The sequence below is a fragment of the Sceloporus undulatus genome, chromosome 3 (assembly GCF_019175285.1).
Source record: "Sceloporus undulatus isolate JIND9_A2432 ecotype Alabama chromosome 3, SceUnd_v1.1, whole genome shotgun sequence".
Taxonomy (NCBI): Eukaryota; Metazoa; Chordata; class Lepidosauria; order Squamata; family Phrynosomatidae; genus Sceloporus; species Sceloporus undulatus.
This window is the reverse complement of record NC_056524.1, coordinates 212,623,440-212,642,727: the sequence shown is the minus strand read 5'-3', so window position 1 is coordinate 212,642,727 and position 19,288 is coordinate 212,623,440. Positions and strand designations below refer to the sequence as shown.

Genomic DNA, 19,288 nt, shown 5'->3' with positions numbered 1-19,288 from the left:
CACTTTTTTATGCAGCAGGCAAAATTGTGCTTACCTTCAGAACTCTCTCTGCCCACTCCCTCTTTCTTTCTCTCCCCCTTACTCCTCTAATTTACATAGACAAACACAGACTATTGCAAACAGGCTTAGTGAGCACTGGCTTCCTTCTGCTGGGAGGTCGATTAACAATAATAGAGGAATGTTCAGCTTGACTTGAGTCAGGAAAGGTCTTTGTCCTCTCTTTATGCTTTCATCCCCTTTTCTTGTCTTCTCAATCATTCAAAGCATGCCCATCTATTTCATGGTCCTCTAAATTTTTGAATTTCTTTTTTCAAAAGTGATGCTAGGAATATTCCCCTCCCTCTTATAAGGGGCCTTATAATTTAATAACAAAATGCCCTATAGCATACTAAATATCTCAGATTCAAAGTGAAAGGCCACTTTTCCTTTTGGCTTGTATCTTTAGCATTTAGGTGAGACCCTGTATGTATGTTTCTGGTTGTTTTCCCAACTGCTTAATTTTTGAAAATAGGCTTATAGTTTAAAATGAGTTGCTCTGCCTCTTGCTCGTAACACTGATTAACCACTTTTTTCCAGCTTCAAAATAATATCTGTTTCCTTTTTGAAAGAATCAAAGCTACAGGGAGCAAGTTATGATATACAATAACTTTCTACACATCAATATATATATATTTTAAAAAATAAAAGACTCAGCTTTTTCTGTTGCATGAACTGTGTCTGAGATGCCTGTCACCGTGGTATCTTAAGTAGTGATTTCACTTGCTGCTGTTAAATATTCATTCATGGTGTGCATCATAACAGCTCCAGAAGGGCTCATTATAACTGCTGAATGCATATTAGCTAAATTGCTGTGTGGATTACGGGTACTATGGGAAGGTTGTGTACTTGTGATGGTAGGTTATGATACTGAGCTGTAGCCACTGTTAGCAGTGAGCAAGGGCAGCCTCTTTTCTAGTTAAAATGTGGAGAAATGATACACAGAAAATGTGTTTGTCACCAGACTGACCAGTCTTTAACTACTTTGTTATTCCCCAAATCTCTCTTTTGCACCACAGAAGCAAAGACAGCAAAATATATGTAGGTCTTACAATATATATTATTTGGTCATTATATTTGAAGTATTGGATGTGGTTCTTAAGCCCCAATTGTGGCACCCTTTTCCCTGCAAGAAGAAGCACATAAGACTTTGCTGTACTGTTTAGCACAAAGGAAGGCTTATAGGCTTCTTAATGGTAGACAGTATTAGTGATCCAGGAGTCCAGGAGTCCTTTGATCGTAGAATCAAAGAGTTGGAAGAGACCTCAAGGGTCATCCGGTCCAATCCCCTGGCATGTAGGAATACACAAACAAAGCACTCCCAACAGATGGCCAATCAGCCTTTGTTTAAAAACCTCCAAAGAAGGAGAATCACCACACTCCGAGGAAGCATATTTCACTGTTGAACAGCTCTTACTATCAGGATGTTCTTACTAATGGTGAGGTGGAATCTCCTCACCTGTAGTTTGAATCCAATGCTCCAGTTTCTTTTCTCTGGATCTGCAGAAAACAAGCTTGCTTCATACTCAATATGACACCCCTTCACATGTTTAAACAGGGTTATCATATCACCCCTTAACCTTCTCTTTTCCAGGCTAAACATACCCAGCTCCCTAAGTATCTCCTCATAGGGCATGATTTACAGACTTCTCACCAATTTTGTTGCCCTGCTCTGGACATGCTCCAGCTTCTCAACATCCTTTTTGAACTGTGGTGCCCAGACCTGGACAATAGTATTCCAGGTGAGGCCTGAACAAATCAGACTATAGTGGTACTATTACTTCCCTCAGTCTAGACACTATACTTCTATTCATGCAGCCTAGAATTGCATTAGCTTTTTAGCTGCCATATCTTCAATTTGTTGTCTACTAGGACTACTAGATACCTTTCACATGTACTATTTCACAAGTAACCTTTGGAGAGCACCCTTTGGGTTTGGTTGGTCAACCAGTTTCATATCCACTTTATAGTAGCATTGTCACTGCCACATTTTACTAGCTTTTTTTGTGAGAATGTCACAAGGCCTTACTGAAATCAAGATATGCTACATCCACAGGATTCCTTTAATTTGCCAAGGTGGTAATTTTATCAGAAAAAGATATAAGATTAGTCTGGCACAACTTGTCTTTGAGAAACCCATGTTGACTTTTTTGCAATTATAGCATTCCCTTCTAAATGCTCACAGATTCTTTGTTTAATTATCTGTTCTAGAATCTTTCCTGGTATTGATGTCAGGTTAACCATGTGGTAAATGTTTGGGTCCCCCCTCTTTTTTTTTAAATGAAGGGAACATTTGCCCTCCTTCAATCTGCTGGGACTTCTGTTCTCCAGGAGTTCTCAAAGATTATTGCCAGTGACTCTGATATTACATCTGCTAGTTCTAATAATAATAATAATAATAATAATAATAATAATAGGATTTATTTATATGCTGCCCAGTCACTGGGAATCCGGGCAGCTTACAACAGAGGGGATAATAGGCGGTTCCCTGCCCTCAGGCTTACAATCTAAAAAGATACGACACAAAAGGAGAAGGAAATGGGGGGGGGGGGGAATCAAGTCCAGCATTCTTCTCTATCTCTGAGCCCTGGACCAAGGCAGATGGACTGGCAGGAGGGCTCTTCTTCTTCAGGCTAACCCTGGTGGAGCTGGGCCAGCCTATTCTCTCCTTCATAGGCTGAAGGATGACAGTTAAGGAGGGAGGGTGCTCTTTCTTCAGGCTAGCCCTGATGGAGCTGGGCTAGCCTATTCTCTCCCTCACAGGCTGAAGGATAACAGTTAGGGAGGGAGGAGTCTCTTTCTTTAGGCTAGCCCCTTAATACTCTTAGAAGGAAAGTAAAGGGAGTAAAATGATATATTTGCATGGGTATCAGGTGAAGCTTGGATCTGGGCTTCTTCTTTTATCCCATGTTTGGATAAAGACCTTGAGTGGTTATTGAAATATTTGAAAAGATTTTGCAAGAAAGGGGAATTAGTGAAAAATATGTTGGAATAATATTTCTTCAATGATGTAGTTGTCTTAGGATGGCCAGTTAGGAACAACAACAATCCAATTAAAGTTTTTGAGTTTCTATCATTTAAGACTACAATTTTACAGGAAAAGAATCCCACCTCAACATTAGGAAGAACATGCTGACAGTAAAAGCTGTTTGACAGTTGAACGCACTGCTTCAGAGTGTGGTGGAATCTCCTTCTTTGGAGGTCTTTAAACAGAAGCTGGATGGCCATCTGTCAGGGGTGCTTTGATTGTGAATTCCTGCATGGCATGGGTTGGACTAGATGACCCTTGTGGTCTCTTCCAACTCTATGATTCTGTGATTCTTCCCAGAGAACAGGATATTAGGCAGGTGGTAAAATACTACAAAAACATCTGTTTCCTTGGGCAGTTCTGTAATTTTTTGTTGTGGAAGCTGTTCTCTTATTCCTAGGATATAATGAGCCAGTTTATCTTTATTTATCTTGTTCCAAGACTTGGTTGATTTTTAGTAGCATTGCCTGGTATTGCAAAATTTGTGAAGACAAGAAAAATGCCTGTGAGATTTGGTGCTGCCATAATGGAAGCCATGAAGGATTTGGAAACTCCTGGTGATCAATAAAGCTTATCTGACCTTTCCTAGTTATAAGCACTGTGGAGCTACCTCTGGATGCTGATGTGCAGACCAGCAACCTGCTGATAACTTTCTTAAAGTACAGCTCCATTGTCATGCAGGACACCAAAGGTAAGCAATTGTATTGGCACAACTTTTCATTTCTGAAATCTGTTGAGAAGAAAAAAAGGTGTCACAAGTGTGGCAGCATTAAAAAATATACCTGGACTCCTCATAGAGATGAAAGTTCTTCACATCCAGAAAATGATAATGAGCAATTACTGGAGACCATGAAGCCCTAGTTCAGAAGGGAAGGAAAAGTAAGGAAAACTGTAGTTCATATTAGCCAGATGAGACTTTGTAAGGATATCTGCTCAAATTTTGGGGAATATTAATTAGCTCAACATACCAATATGGGGCTCCTTACAAGTACCCCTCTTGGATCGAATCTCAGCCTGTTTACAAAGGGACCAGAACTTCCAGGAACTGAGGCAAAGGCAAAGTCTTTGAATTTTAATCTAGGCGGGGTACATACGGCCACTTTGCGGCGCTCTGCCGCCGCCACCGGTAGGTCCGCGGGGGAGCCGGAGCCTCCACACGGCGCGACTCCCGCGCGGACCGAAAAAGAAGCTCCAAAATGGAGCTTCTTTTTCCGTCGCATTTGCGACGTAGCGAGGCACCAGGGGCGCACTCGCTACGTCACAAAGGACGCGACCCGTACGGACGCTCAGCGTCCGATACACAAAGATGGCGCCGGCCATGTAGAAGGGCCGGCGCCATCTTGTACAGACGGAGTCCGTACTAGGCCCAGGGGCGTCTATAAGAGACGCCCCTTTTTAAAAATAGGACGTCCTCTGGACGTCCCAAATGCCGGTGCAGAAAGCACCCTAGTTTATTGATGCACAGGGGGACACACTCACACTCATACATTCACTCATGCAATCACTCAAGGCTAATAGAAGAAAAGGGAGGAAAAATGGAAAGAGAACACAAGGCCTTCTAATGGAAATGCTTGCCTGCAATGGTTTCCCTCGGAATCAAGGTAGATGCAGCAACACTGAAGGAAAATGGGGAAAGGGGTGCATGGAACCAGGAGAAGCAGACTGACAGAGTGCCTGCCTGCCACCAACATGGAACTTCGAACAAAGGAAAAACTGGGTTTTAAATAGGTTCCTAGTCACGTAGCCAGTGGAGGCTCTTGTCCTACATCAAAGTAACACCAAATTTACACATCACTTGATCTATAGGCATCCTTTGCCATGGGAAAACGGAATGGCTTGTATCTGTGAAGCATCTCTCAGTCATAAATCTGTCTCCTAGGTGTGAAGGAATCTTTCCTGTTTGCAGCTCCTAAGTAAGGCTGCTGCCTACGTGGTCTCTCCTCTTTCAGGCCATGGCAACTAAGGGGCAGCTCCCATAATGCCTTTCCATTAGGGTCATTAGGAGACATACTTCACCCTATAGATGCAGAGCTTGCTTAGAGGCTCCTATGATCAAGTGATGCCAGGGAAAGGGGGCCACCTGATTACCTCCACAGATGCATTTTGGGATAGGGATTTTGGGGGTATTTTTATAAAATTCCAGACTTGATAACAACTTAAGAAAGAATTATAGATATGTTCCCCACAAGCCTTGCTGTTGTGGATCGTTCAGTCCTTTGAAATTTCCATTGCAGTTATCAGAATGGTGCATGGAAACATTAAATGACACAACATGACCTCACTGTCTCTGTCTCTTGTGCTTTGTAACAACAGGTGCTGTAAGTCAAATTTAATTTTCTTTCTGAGAAAGAGCTGCCATTTTTCCTCTATAAATAAATATTTTATTTAGAATTGTTTCTAAATTCTGTGTGTTTGTTTTTAGATCAGAATGTAATTAATCATTGCTGAGTAATTTTGTCTTTACCATTGGAAGGGTTGAATGATGACTGTTACAGCTGGAGTGGTGTGTCATCTTGTGCAGCAGCCACACTGTTCTTATTGTTTTGTTATTGATTCTTAGGCCACCTCTCAAATTCTCAGGGTGGTTAACATTTTATAAATAAATCCCACTGAGCACCCTTTCCATGTTAGTGTCCCCTATTTGTTAAATATTCCCATGTGCCCCTCTTTGTCAGGTACATACCTGCATAAAACTTTTTGCTAGCAGAACTTCACTACAGCTCTTGTTTGGCATGTTTCAAAGAGCAAAAACTGACATCTCAGGGGAGATGTCTATTTTAAGATACGCTTAGGGTTTGTAAAGAATAGTAATCTATTCCAGTGCTACAGCATAAAGCTTTACTCTGTATAGGTGCAGATTCATATCCAGTAGTTTGTGCCTGAACATACTACTTCACCTTTAATGTGAGTAATCTAAAGCTCAAGTATTCAGCATTGGGCAGTAATGCTTGCCTTCCAATTCCTGATGAAGAAGCATGACTGTAGGAGCACCTGAACAGTAAGCTTCAAGAGTTTGCAGTGAAAAGATAACAAGGCTCCAGGGTAATAGCACTCTCTGGGGCTTCTTCCTCTTCCTTGCTTGAAAAGATGCATTTTAGCTTGTTTTTAAACTGTCATCACTTGGACTAGGAGTGTAACCTGCCATTAAATATACCCATATATGGCTATATATCACTAATAAGTGACCGTAGGAATAGTTTTAATGTCCCAATAAATCATGGTTTATCATGACAGGAAAGGAACTTGTGAACCTCTGGCTTGTGCATCCCTATCCTTCCTCTTTGTTTGATATTTAGCAGTGACAGTGTTACATCTAACTGGGGGGCTATGGCTAATGCCTTTAAGACCTGGTAGGATTTGGAAGCTAACTTTAAATCATGGCTTTATATAAGTTACTGAGAAGCCATTAAACATAGTTTGCCCATTAAGATGCAATGGCAAGCTTTGCTAAACTGTGGCTTTCTGGCTTGTTTCCCTGTGTGCACAAAGTGAAGAATCTGAAGCAAAAAGTCTGCATGAAGGTCAGGCATATCCTGGCTTATTAAACCAAGATGTAATCATCTGAACTGAGCCACTGTGAGTCACTGAGAGCTTGTTACATTATCTGGTGCATTCACTTCTACATGAAGATAAATTCAAACAAAAATAATATATTTGCAGTGTAAGTAAGACCAGTGGCTTTATTCCATAGTCAAAAAACAGCAGAAATGATTACCGTATATACTCAACTATAAGTCGACTTCATGTATAAGTCGAGGTCAGGTTTTGGGGCTACAATTATGGATTTTGATATGACCTGTGGATAAGTCATGAGTAAACTTTAGGAGCATGTAACAAAGAATCTATAAAGCAAAGGAAAACAATGCCAAAGAACTTACAAAATTCCAGCAGGAATAACTTTGTGTTTACACTATAGGCTGGATGGATGAGAGAGTAGAAGGGGGTCAATGCTTCCAGGACAGATTACACTCTTCCCTTTCACCAGGGGATGGTTCCTTTTTATATACATAACAGTTAAAGTACAGTACGTATATTGACCCGAGAATAGGTTGACTCAGATTTCTTGGGTCAATTTTTTGACTAAAATTTATAGAGTTTTTTGTGGGTTTTTCAGGCTTTGTGGCCATGTTTTTGAAGAGTTCAAAATAGCCCAAAAAACCCACAAAAAACCATGGATGCTGGCCATGAAAGCCTTCGACTTCACAACATTTTTAGACTTATACATGAGTATATACAGTAATATTGAAGATGGAAAAGGAGAAGAGGGTAAAAATCTTTTGCTTGAAAGCAAACACTTTGTTATAGGCCTCTAGTAACAATTTGACACTAGTGGATGAAGTGCTGCTAGTATCTCACCTCTTGCTCTGCTCTGTTTGTGGAGCTATATGTTTCCTGATCCATATACTGACACTTTGGCACATCAAAGTTTAGTGGTTCATATGAGACCTGTTGCTGTTCATTTGCAGATGAACACCGGCTCCATAGCGGCAAACTTTGTCTGATTATCCTGACTTGCATAGCTGAGGTAGGTCCTTTTGCCTATATACTTCATCTCATTAGCACATGCATTAATCTCTAGTTTATGACTTGAAGCTATATTGGCATTTCTTAGGCTTGGGACAGATGGGCCCTTTGTGGCATGGTGGTGGTGCAGTTAGGGTTAGGGACTGCGCTGCAACTGCATGGCTCCTAACCCTAGCATGTACTGGCGGTACTATAATGGTGTCGCCCTGTGTGCACTGGCACCGCCATTATGACGTAACAGACACATAGCCATGCCAGTTATGTCACGAGTGCGCCATTGGCACGCTCACGACGTAACTATGCCGGTGGGAAAAGAACCTGATTTTTCCAGGTTCTTTTTATTCTGGACAGACGGTGCACAGTTTGGGGGCTGTGCCATGCCGTCCCTTTGGAGTAAAAACGTTTTTCGGCGGTCTGTACTGCACCTTAGCCTCTTTTCTTCTGGAAGCTGAAATGTTGTCCATGTTGTTCTGAAAGTTAACCATTTGCTACCACCCAACACTCTGAAAATATTCTTTCATCTTTTCTATTACATATACAGTGGACACTCAGTGGAGGTTCACTTCCAGGCAGCCCCACAGATGCTGAAAAATGTGGATGATCATTTTATTTAGTGACGGCAATGTGTACGCACATACTTGAATGATGTGTGGTGTGGTAATCCACAGGCAGTCATATTTGCAAATCAGAAGCCTGATGAAAGAGAGGGCCAAATGTATTCCTACACTGAATGGTTGAATGAATTTATGAGAGACTATTTAAGTAGGGATGCAGTGGCTTAGCAGTTAAGATGCCAATTCTAATGACTGGAAGATAGGAAGGTTGGCAGTTTGAGGCCCAGGTGTTCCAGTTTGAGACCCAGGTGCTGCTCCTGTCACTAGTCCCAGCTTCTGCCAATTTAGCAGTTCGAAAGCATGCAAATGCAAGTACATAGATAGGTACCACTTCTCAGTGGAAAGTAACAGTGTTCAGTGCAGTCATGCTGGCCAAATGACCACCAGAGGAGTCCTCGGACAACACTGGCTTTTTGGCTTAGAAACAGAGATGAGCGCTACCCCCTGCAGTCGGTTGCGACTAGACATTCATGTCAATGGACTACCTTTACCTTTTTACTTTTACTTAGCTTTCCATGATGGGGAAAAAAGAGAGGCAGTTCTAGAGTGAGGGTGGATATCTTTGGTAGATTTTGGGCCTGGGGGGGGGGGCATCTCCAATAACCTGAGGAGCCATAATAGGCTGTCAAAAATGCCAAACAAATAAACCCAGAAACCCATATCTGATTTTTGAAAATGTCAAACAGTGTAGGGTGCACCTGTGGCCTGTTTAAAAGGTGAAGCACTGCTCCTGGAGGCTTCTTGTAGGGATGATTCAGTCATATTTTATGACAGAGAAAGGGCAGTTTGGGGAGTCTGGGAAGATCAAATGCTATTATTATTATTCCAAAGTAAGAAAAAGGTACAGTATTTTGGTCAAGTGAGAGAAAGATGAAAGTGGGAAGGAGGTAGCATAGGCATGATTTGGCTTCTGATGCTATGCCCTGGTGTTTTCCAATCTCCAAAGGCAGTCATATTTTTCTGATGGATAAAAAATATTATCAAGAACCGATTCTAACGTGAGGGTGGGCAATCTCATGGGTGCCTGGGTCATTTATCCCCACAACCACCCTGCCATGGCCGTAATTCTCACTGTAAGCCCAAATAGCTCTGTTTTCCTCTACAGCCCTTCTCAAAATGGTGATAAGAAGTGACATTGTGTCATTTTCTCTCACTATTGTGAGAAGGGCTGCAGAAAAAAAACACAGATGTTTGGGTGTAGTGTGTGGTTCTAGGATGAATATTTTGGTATGTTTTAAATACTCTGGGCAGCTTTCTATGTGGTTTTGAGTAAAAAACCTGGCTGAAAAATTGCAGCGCGCATATATATATATATATATATATGGGCTGGTGGAGGAATTCAGGGACTACCTACAAAAGTATGATCCAGGGGCCACATGCGTCATGTACTTTGCCCAGCTGTGCTCTATAGAAAGGGAGAAAGTATGTTTTGCTAAGTACTAAGGCAAGACCCTTCTGCCTATAATAGCTCCCCTGTATTCACCTGCCCCAGCCATTGGTGATGAATGAATGTCATAGGGCAGCACATTTGAAAGCCTCCAGGCAGGGGAAGGTTGCCTTGTAAGAATACTGTGTATTGTGTTGAATTTTTGAAGTGGCACTTCATGGTGTTAAGAATTAACTACTTCTTCCATTAAAAACTGCTACTAACTGTAACTTTAATTTACTGAAGTACCTTGTACAAAATAGTCTAACCAGGACATACTGATTACAGAAGTAAAGTGGAATGAGTTTTTCATCTCATTCTTGCATTGTACAAAGCATGATTTGATTTAGGATTGATAATGGAACAGGATCTGACTGTGGACTAATTATTTTTTGGTGGATCAGTTTGGAATAATTTTAACGATGGGTTCATCCGAGTTCCACTTTAAAGTTCACTGTTCCTTTCAGAAGATGCAAGAGAAGCTTTGTCTGAATTTTACAGAGCATGCTAAAGTTTTTCTCATACTTTCCGCTAGGATTACCAATGGAGAGCAGGCAAAATAGTTGTTTGTGTAAGCTTTCACTATAATCCATTTTTTGAAGTGGGATAGTCAACTAAATCAGAGGTCAGTTGGAAACTGTTGGTCAGAACTACTGTTTACTTGTATTTTCAGCAGTTATGCTGTCTTTCAGTATTGCTTTAGAGTAACCATACTTACAGCTTCTTTCTTTCTTCAATAGGACCAATATGCAAATGCTTTCTTGCATGATGACAACATGAATTTCCGAGTCAACTTGCACAGAATGGTGAGTCTTCCCATCAAGAGACCTGGTTTAACAACCTTGGAATAAAGATTCGTTGGTTGCTTAGGTTTTTTTGTAATTTTGGGTGAACAAGTGCTTTGGTTTCAAGTATGGATGATGGGTCTAGGAAAAATTTGAAAATGTCCTTAATGTGGATTAAATACCATTTAATGTATGTTAAATAACTGACTTTGTTAAAGAGCTTTTTTGAGGTAATTCTAATTCAGTAGAACATTATAAATTAATCCCCAAAAGACCCAGATTAACATGGAGCTGCAGATGTAACCTCCCTCCCCCATAATAAAGATATGTCACCCAGTTACTAAACATGAACAAACATACTGAATAAAATATTGGCTTGATCCACATTTGGGTGTCTGGGAATCCAGGCTAAACTGCAGAGTGCCAGTTTTAAACTACATTAATAAATGATTCATCTGGAGTATGCTCTACAAACTAGAGTAAGAGTGGTTTTATGTATGCAGTAGCACAAATATTCAAGTTTGCAGGATGCTCCTTGATTTCCAATTTAGAGATTTGTATAAGGATTTGCTTGTCAGGCATGATATGATGGAGTTAGAAATTTGCTCTTGATAAAATTACTGATGTTCTTATGGCTTTAGGAGAGATTTAAACAAACCATAAGACATATGTAATTTGCCAACTGCAAAAAAACTGCAAAAAGAGCTGTGGTAAAACAGGTTCTACATGCCCAATTTCTCTCAGTGAGACAAATGCCAGACAGGTTGAAATTTAAAGTACTTAGAACAGTCAGTATTTTCTTTGCGTATCTTGCTCTAGTTTTCTTATAGTACAAATTTGCTAATTTCATTGCCACTAATAGAATCTAAAATAATAGATAATCTACAATTAAATATTTTTGAAAATATAACCTTCCCAGAGCCCTGGGCAATGTCTTTGGCATATCTTCTCTACCTAATTGTTGTCAGAAGGGTGGAATTCCTAGGAATCTATCTCACTGGAAATTGTTAAAATTTAGGATGATATTCTCACTTGCACCTCTTTTCTCTTTATAATTAGGTATAGTCACACTGCAGGCAGCATAAAGCAATACAATTACACAGGCTGTTTTTTTTTAAGTGTGTGTAGGGTGGAAATTAGCATTTATAGAATACTAAGTTACAAAATTACAGAATAAGTAAGCCAAAATGGTATTTTGCTGCTTCACCAAGGACAGCACAGTGAATACAGTAACAGTAAAGCTGCTTTATGCAGCTTTCAGCATATGCTGAAAGCCGCACGGGGAGGTGCGTCCCATAGGGACTAATAGGGTGCGCGCCTGTGTCGCGCACCGCCACACTGCCACATACACGAGCCCCGTTCGTTTAAATGGGGCTCAAGCATATGTGTAATTTGCTTTGCGTGGGGGAGTCGAGAATGGCTCCCCCATGTTAAGCAAGGGCACACTGTAGTTTTCTTTATCTTATTACCATTTACATGCTCTCTAGGACTTTTACACTATTAGTTTGTTTACTTGTTTATTAAGTATATCCTTCTTTAGCCCGTGTTTAAGGATTTGACCCATGGACACTTTAACCAGTACCAGTGAACTGGTCCTCAGCATAACCTAGATGTCTCAGTTCATCCTGAGGGGGCTCTGGAATGTCCATCTCCTTGAGTCTTCCTCTGGCATCTTGGTATGGATTCTTTACTTTCAAGGGTCTTTCCCTCATATATATTCCCTTTCTGAATTCCATTACTATCTACTTGAAGGCTCTCTAGGATCTTCCTTTCCTAGGAAGATTTTAGAGTGACTTTGACCAACTAAATGCTTGTGCAGTCAACCACTGGTACTTATGCATTCTTGTCCTTTTATAAAGTCCTCTCATGTGTCAGGACATGTTACACAGTACTGACCCTGACTTCAGGTGCCCCGTCCTTTTATAAACTATATATATAAACTTTTATTTGTATACCGCTTTTCCTCCAGATCAAAGCAGTTCACACATGTGTTTAACCCTCAACTTATCAATTAGTCATATTAAAATCCATTATTTTGGCCCCAAAACTGCCCTCAACTTATATTTGTGGCCAACTTATACACGAGTATACATGGTACTTTCCTCTGCCTAGGATCAGCAGCCATAAACATCCTTTCTCCTACTCCAAATCAGCATGCATGTTCCCTCTCTTTCATATATACATATATCATCCACTTTTAGCTTCCCCAGATGTTTCTAGGGCTATGCTGGAAAAACCGGCTGGAGAAATTAATGATAGTGCAATGGCTGAAGTCTTGGCTGGTGCTGTGTGCTTTGTAGCAAGCCTAATTCCTGTAATAAATGTTTCAAAATGGGAAAAAAGTGGAAACCCCATTTCCACTGGAGTATGGGGAAAAAGTAGTAGTAAAGGTAGTAAAAGTAGGAGCAAAGAGAAGGGCTGTGAAGTAGCTGGGCAGAGAGGAATCAACAGGGGGCTTGTTGGGACAGCAGAGAATGCAGTGAGGGGTAGCTTTGTAAAGACAGGGAGGGAGGTGTAGAACAATGTGGAGATTAACTTGGTAAAGACAGGAGTTGGCACCCAGGAACAGTGTGGGATGCTGTGAGGGGCAATGAGGTATCCTGGTGATGTAAGTGGATGATATATGTATATAAGAAAGAGAGAGAACATGCATGCTGATTTGGAGTAGGAGAAAGGATGTTTATGGCTGCTGATCCTAGGCAGAGGAAAGTACCATGTATACTCATGTATAAGTTGACCACAAATATGTTGAGGGCAGTTTTGGGGCCAAAATAATGGATTTTAATATGACTCATTGATAAGGGTACTTGGAGGACCACCTCTCTCCATACCGCCCGGCACTCATCAGCCGGGGTAATGTAGAGTTCCGGAGGCGATTGTCTATCACCCGGAGGGCCTTCTATCTCGCAAGCTCTGGAACTCGCTCCCCGGCGAGCTCCGCTCAGCCACCTCCTTAGTCCAATTTAAGAAGGGGCTGAAAACACACCTTTTTGAGCAGGCATACCCCTGACTCCTGACTCCCGAATGCTCTCCCCCCCTTCTGACAGCACTGTTGAGCTGGCATGAGATATGGTTTATTGTTTACTGTGTTTTTAATATATTGATGTTTTTATATTGTAAGTTTTACATGTTGTTAAACCGCTTTGATCAATGGAAAAGCGGTATATAAATAAAATTTTTATTATTATTATAAGTTGAGGGTCAAACACTGGGACACATTACAAAAGATCTGAAGGGGGGAAACAAAGCACCACTTCCCTCCCTACATCTCTTTCTCTGGACCTCTCCCAAAGGTTACAATCTTGGGATGGAAAATGGGGAAACAAACCTCAGCACACACACTCTCTTTCCCCCTCCCTTTACCACCAGGACTTCCAAGGCTCATGGCTTGCAGAACCCCCCCCCCCTTTCTTCTCTTCACCTCCAGGATTTCTGAAGCTCATGGCTTGCAAAACGGGGTACAAGCCTTGGCATATTCTCTCTCTCTCCCTTGCCTCACTAGCTGTTTGTTAGCTCTGGCTACAAAGGAAGGCTGAGGGATAAGGCACACAGAGAGAGACAGGAGAGCGTGCAGGGACTCAAACAGGGAGACAAACTCTCTCTCTCTCTCTCTTATCTCAGCAGCTGTTTGCTAGGCTATGAAGGAAGACTGAGGGATAACATGCATGCACGTGCACGCACGCACACATACACACAGGGGAGAACGCACAGGGATTCAAACAGGGAGGCAGACTCCCCCCCCCCCCGTCTCCCAGCTGTTTGTTAGCTCTGGCTGCAAGGGAAGGCTGAGGGACAAGACACACACACACACACACACACACACACAAAAATGCGGCAGCCAGATTGGTCCACTGGTTTCGTCCAGGTTTGACCATATAACACCTGTCCTAAATCTCTTCCACTGGCTGCCAATTAGCTTCCGGGCACAATACAAGGAGTTGGTTATTACCTTTAAAGCCCTACATGGCTTATGCCTGAGTTACTTGCGGGAACGCTTTCCCTACACAATCCGCCCCACACTCTAAGAATAACTGGGAAGAATGTGTTAGAACATCAATCACCTAGGCTCATATCAACTTCCCAGAGAGCCTTCACAAGCAGCTGCTCCAAATTGTGTGAATGGTCCTTCCAGAAGAGATCTGTCTTATTACCCTCCTTGGAAGCGTTTAATAGGGCACTTAAGACGGATCTCTTCCAGCGAGCTTACCCACCTGACCTTATGTAAGAGACACCTTCATTCTATGATCTACTGCATTACACTTGAAGATGAGTTTGCTTTAAGATAATGTATTTTTATTGAGTATTTTTATATGTATTTTATACTGATGTATGTGTTTTAGCGCGACTGTAATCCCGCCTCGATCCTCTGGAAGAGGCGGGAAAATATAAATATTATTATATTATTAATATTATTATACTGTTATCTATCTTAGCATAGTTTTTAATATTTCTGTAGCAAAGTATCAAGAGTAATCAGAGGAACTTTCCTATTATGATCTTTCTTCTCCAGTACCAATGATAATTGAAGTGACCTGTTGGTGAAGTTCGCTCTCTTCCAATCAATGGATAAAAACTTGAGACAAATTTAGCTCATTATTCTCTCTAGTAGTGGATGAGTAATGTGCAAGAAGAAAGTCACTGGTATTGCAGCTTCCAAAAGCTCAGATAGTGGCTACATCAGTGTGTTAGTGTACAAAAGAGAGAAATTATCATAAATTATAAATCTCATGGATGTCAACAGCAAACTGTCAGGATTAGGGAAAGGTTACATTATGGCAAGTAGAATAGTTTGAAAGCGAGTGGAACTTTTCAATCTGGGTGTAACATTTCATAGATAAGACATTTTCACACTTCTTGCTGGGAACTAGGCATGGTACGAGCGCCAAAAAGAGGCAACCGGGGAGGCACCTCTCCTTGATCTGCAGCGCGCCGTAGCAACTAAATGCGTGGTACTGCTGCGCAGCAAGAAAGAAGTGTGTGGAAGCAGCTCCTTTTTGCACGCCACTTGAGCCGCGCCAAAGTGCCAGCGACATGTCATGACGTGCCAGCGGCGCAGCCCTGTTTGGACGCTGAGCGCTGGATGTTCTCTGCATGCACCATCTAGATGGTGCCGTGCAGCTGCGGTGCACCCATGACGTGCTAGGGTTGCAGGGCGTGTGCACGCCCTGCCCTGAACAACCCGAGCACGTCATGGGTGTGCTGCAAAGGGCCCGTCTGTACCGGGCCTTAGTTTGCACTTTTATCTTTTAGTTTCCAAACTCAGAAGAAGAGAGAGAGTTTATTGTGGCTATGAAACTTAAAATTGCCAGCCTTGTCTCACAGATATAGCTTTCACTGAAGGCAGGGATGGCCTATGAGGTGCTTGGGAGATTTGAGTCTATTGGGTTTGGGATCCTCCACAGCAAATGGAACCGGTTTAGGCTTCTTCCTGCTGCAGTGCAGCATTTATACCATTAATAAATCTTAACACAATAAATTCTTTTCTTATCTCAGCTAATTCTTATCTCAGCTAACGTAAAATTTGTTGTATGAGGATTGAGTGCATCAGGCCCTGGATTAAGATACAGTGGACCCCGGGATACGAAATACCCACGTTACGAAATTTCCGGGATACGAAAAAATCCCATAGGAAATAACTGTTCCGGGTTACGAAGGTTATTTCGGGTATCGAAGAAAATTTTGGTGCTTTTTCGGCGCTTTTTCGCACAAATCGCGGCTTTTCCCCATTAGCGCCTATGGCATTTCGGCTTGCGAATGCTTTTCGGGTTACGAAAGCGGCGGCGGAACGAATTAATTCGTAACCCGAGGCACCACTGTCCTGGTTTCTGTGTACTGCATCCTCTGTGATAGAAGATGGGAAGGTGTGGGAGTTTGTATTTCTGTGGAAAACAGCTGAGATACTGGTACTGTGTTGATGCTGTTCAACAATACCTGACTATTTATATATATTGTTTTGAAGCCTATGAGACACAGAAAGAAAGCGTGCTGACAAGAACCTTCCCTGTCGGCCTCTGGTTTGTGCAGTGCTAGGTAAGTATACTTGGACAGATTTGGTCAGCAGCTTCTCTAAAGATGAGAGCAGCTCAAGAGATGAGCAGCTGAAACAATCTGGGGGATACTGTCGCTAGATAGTTTATTCTGAAGTGCATGATTTACAAGTATAGCATCCTTTAGCCTTTTCTCCCCATCCTTTTCTTCTGGCAGGGGTGAAAAACAAATCTTTAAGATAAATCCACCTAAAACTAGTTGCAGTGTTGTAAAATACATTGCATATTGTAATACATTTATACATAGTCCAAAGGTTTTCAGAGACTTATCATGTCTGTTTTGCCAGAGTTGGTTACTGAATGCACTAAAATTTAACATACTCAAGCAAGTGGCACATTAATAAAATCAAGTACTAAAGACTATCAGTAGGAAAACTGGATAAGCCAGTGTGAATGACAGAATGAAGGGACCCTTTAAAGCGGTGCTTCTCAAGCTGTTTGATGTGGGGTCGGGCAGAATTCCCTCCTCTCAATGTACTTGAGACTGGCACTATACAGTGTGCCCTCCCTTATGCAGGAACTGTTCCAGACCCCCCTGTGTAAGGGAAAATGTGTAGCTCGAGGCCCATTAGAAGTAACAGGACTCGTGCATGCGGTACACACTCCATTACTTCTTCCGGTCATAAGAAAAAAATTTCTGGCGCAGCTTCCAGTGTATGCTGGAAGCTGCGTATGGCGTGCCCACCTATAATGCGGGGCGCTGGTATTTATGCCATTGACTATAACTGCTTCTGTCTTTCCTGGAAGCTTGATGTGGACTGCCAACCAATAACTTGCAGAGTAGCACCTGTCCTCAGAACACTATTTTAAAGCTTCTTCTTCCTGCAGTCTTTTGAATACAATGGGGGAAAAACAATACAGGAAAATACTTTGTTACCTCATCCATCCTAGAATGCACAGATATGCACCTCAAATTAGGGAGTATTATGGAAACATGGTGATATTATACCACGGTATTGGCTCAGAATAAATGAACGTTTTTAGCTACTTTGGTCAAATTGATTCTGCTTTAGATCATGTCCATAGCTCCAAGGAACACCTATTATCCCTCATCACAATAATTTTCTAAAACTTGTTTCCTTCAGGATTTTTTTCAGTGGTGACAATATTTGAAATAGTTGCAGTTCTAGGCATCAGAAGTATCTTGTGATTTGGGGACAGTGGAGAAGGTGGGAGCATTTGCCAGATGTGATGCTTAGCACTTAAATGGAAAAAATGGATCCCATTTGGGAGAAAGGTGGGATGTAAGTGCAATAAATAAATAAAACAAAACACAGAGTTTCCTCTCAAAGCAGGCATTTCTCACAATCATATCTTGATTCCTGGAAAATAAAATAAATTGAAGCTGAAGTCTAGTTTAATTAAATTATACAGGACCCAGAACAATGGATGCAAGCTATAGGAAAAGAGATTCCCCCAGCATTAGGAGGAACTCCTGACAGTAAGGGCTGTTCAACAGTGGAACACACTCCCTCAGAGAGTGGTGGAGTCTCCCTCTTGTAGGTCTTTAAACCGAGGCTGGATGGCCATCTGTCAGGTATGCTTTGATTCAGAGTTCCTGCATGGCAGATGAGGTTGGACTAGATAGCCTTTGTGGTCTCTTCCAACTCTATGGCCGGTTACAGACAGGCCAAAATAAAGCTGCTTCGAGTCACAGTGGAGGTATAGTGTTTCAATGATGCAGGCGTCCTAAGAGTCCAGAAGTCGCACCAAAGCCACGCTCCAGTCCTTAGGGCTGGAGTGTGGCTTTGGTGCGACTTCTGGACTCTTAGGACGCATGCATCATTGAAACACCATACCTCCACTGTGACTCGAAGCAGCTTTATTTTGGCTGTCTGTAACAGGCCTAAGATTCTAGGAGTCTATGAAATTGTTGAATAATCTGATTATGGGTCAATGCTGGCAGTTCTCCCACATAAGTGTGAAAGATAAAGAATAGGCTACAGGATGCAGTCTCTCCACCAAGTATTTCTCCTTCCTTGCTACTTAATTCGATTTGTATGGATTGCTCCTAATTGTGGTATAGTAAACTGGTTATAGGTTCTAAGACTCATAGTCAAGTGGTTATTTCTGTATCTTTTGCTCCAGATCTGATGGTAAGTTTATTATAACGCATATGATGAAAGAGTTTCCCATGGACCTTTATGGGTAAGTAATTGCTGGTGAATAGGGCCCTGAAACACTTTGAAGTATTCATAAGCAGTCAATTCAGCTTTGACTAAAATTACATTTTCTGGGGCCAGAAGAAGGCCTGCCCAATTTCAGGGCTTCCTTGAAACTCAGGTGCCTCACGCTTTTGTTCAATGTGCCAAGAAATTGAAATGAAATGAATGCCATTCTTTCTGAGAGCTTTCCTAAATTACTTAATCAACAGAAAGAGAGCAAAAGCCTTAAGCTTGAAAGGATTTCAGAGCATAAGGAAACAAAATAAAAGAGCCTAAATACACTAAACAAAAACCCACGAATGCATGTGGGATGAAAGATTGTGAGATAATCATTACTCAGCATAATAATAATAATAATAAAATAATAACAAACAACAACAATAACAACAACAACAACAACAACGAAATTTATTTATCCCACCCAATCACAAGGAATCAGGGTGGGTTACAATAGTAAAAAAACACATAGTAAATAACAATAACAAAAAAACATAGCAAATCACACTAGCAATAAATAGCAAAAAGCAGTTCACAACAACAATAAAAATAACAATAAATGCATAGCAATTAACATGGCAAAACAAATACACTAGAAAATCTCCATTCTCAAACCCCCCCCCCCATTCCTGGTCCTGAAAACAATATTAAACAGCTTCAGCTGTT

At 41.6% G+C, this 19,288-nt stretch overlaps 1 protein-coding gene across 1 annotated transcript in view; it reads left to right on the top strand.

Annotated features, from left to right (window-relative positions):
- Window positions 1–19,288, top strand: part of LOC121925513 (armadillo-like helical domain-containing protein 3) — a 65,131-nt gene that overhangs the window by 43,813 nt on the left and 2,030 nt on the right. The window contains exons 15-19 of the mRNA XM_042457740.1: window positions 3,654–3,755; window positions 7,531–7,589; window positions 10,369–10,434; window positions 16,373–16,443; window positions 18,549–18,608. Coding sequence (XP_042313674.1) covers window positions 3,654–3,755; window positions 7,531–7,589; window positions 10,369–10,434; window positions 16,373–16,402 — 257 coding nt within the window. The 3' untranslated portion in view covers window positions 16,403–16,443; window positions 18,549–18,608. The remainder of the gene's footprint in view (window positions 1–3,653; window positions 3,756–7,530; window positions 7,590–10,368; window positions 10,435–16,372; window positions 16,444–18,548; window positions 18,609–19,288) is intronic.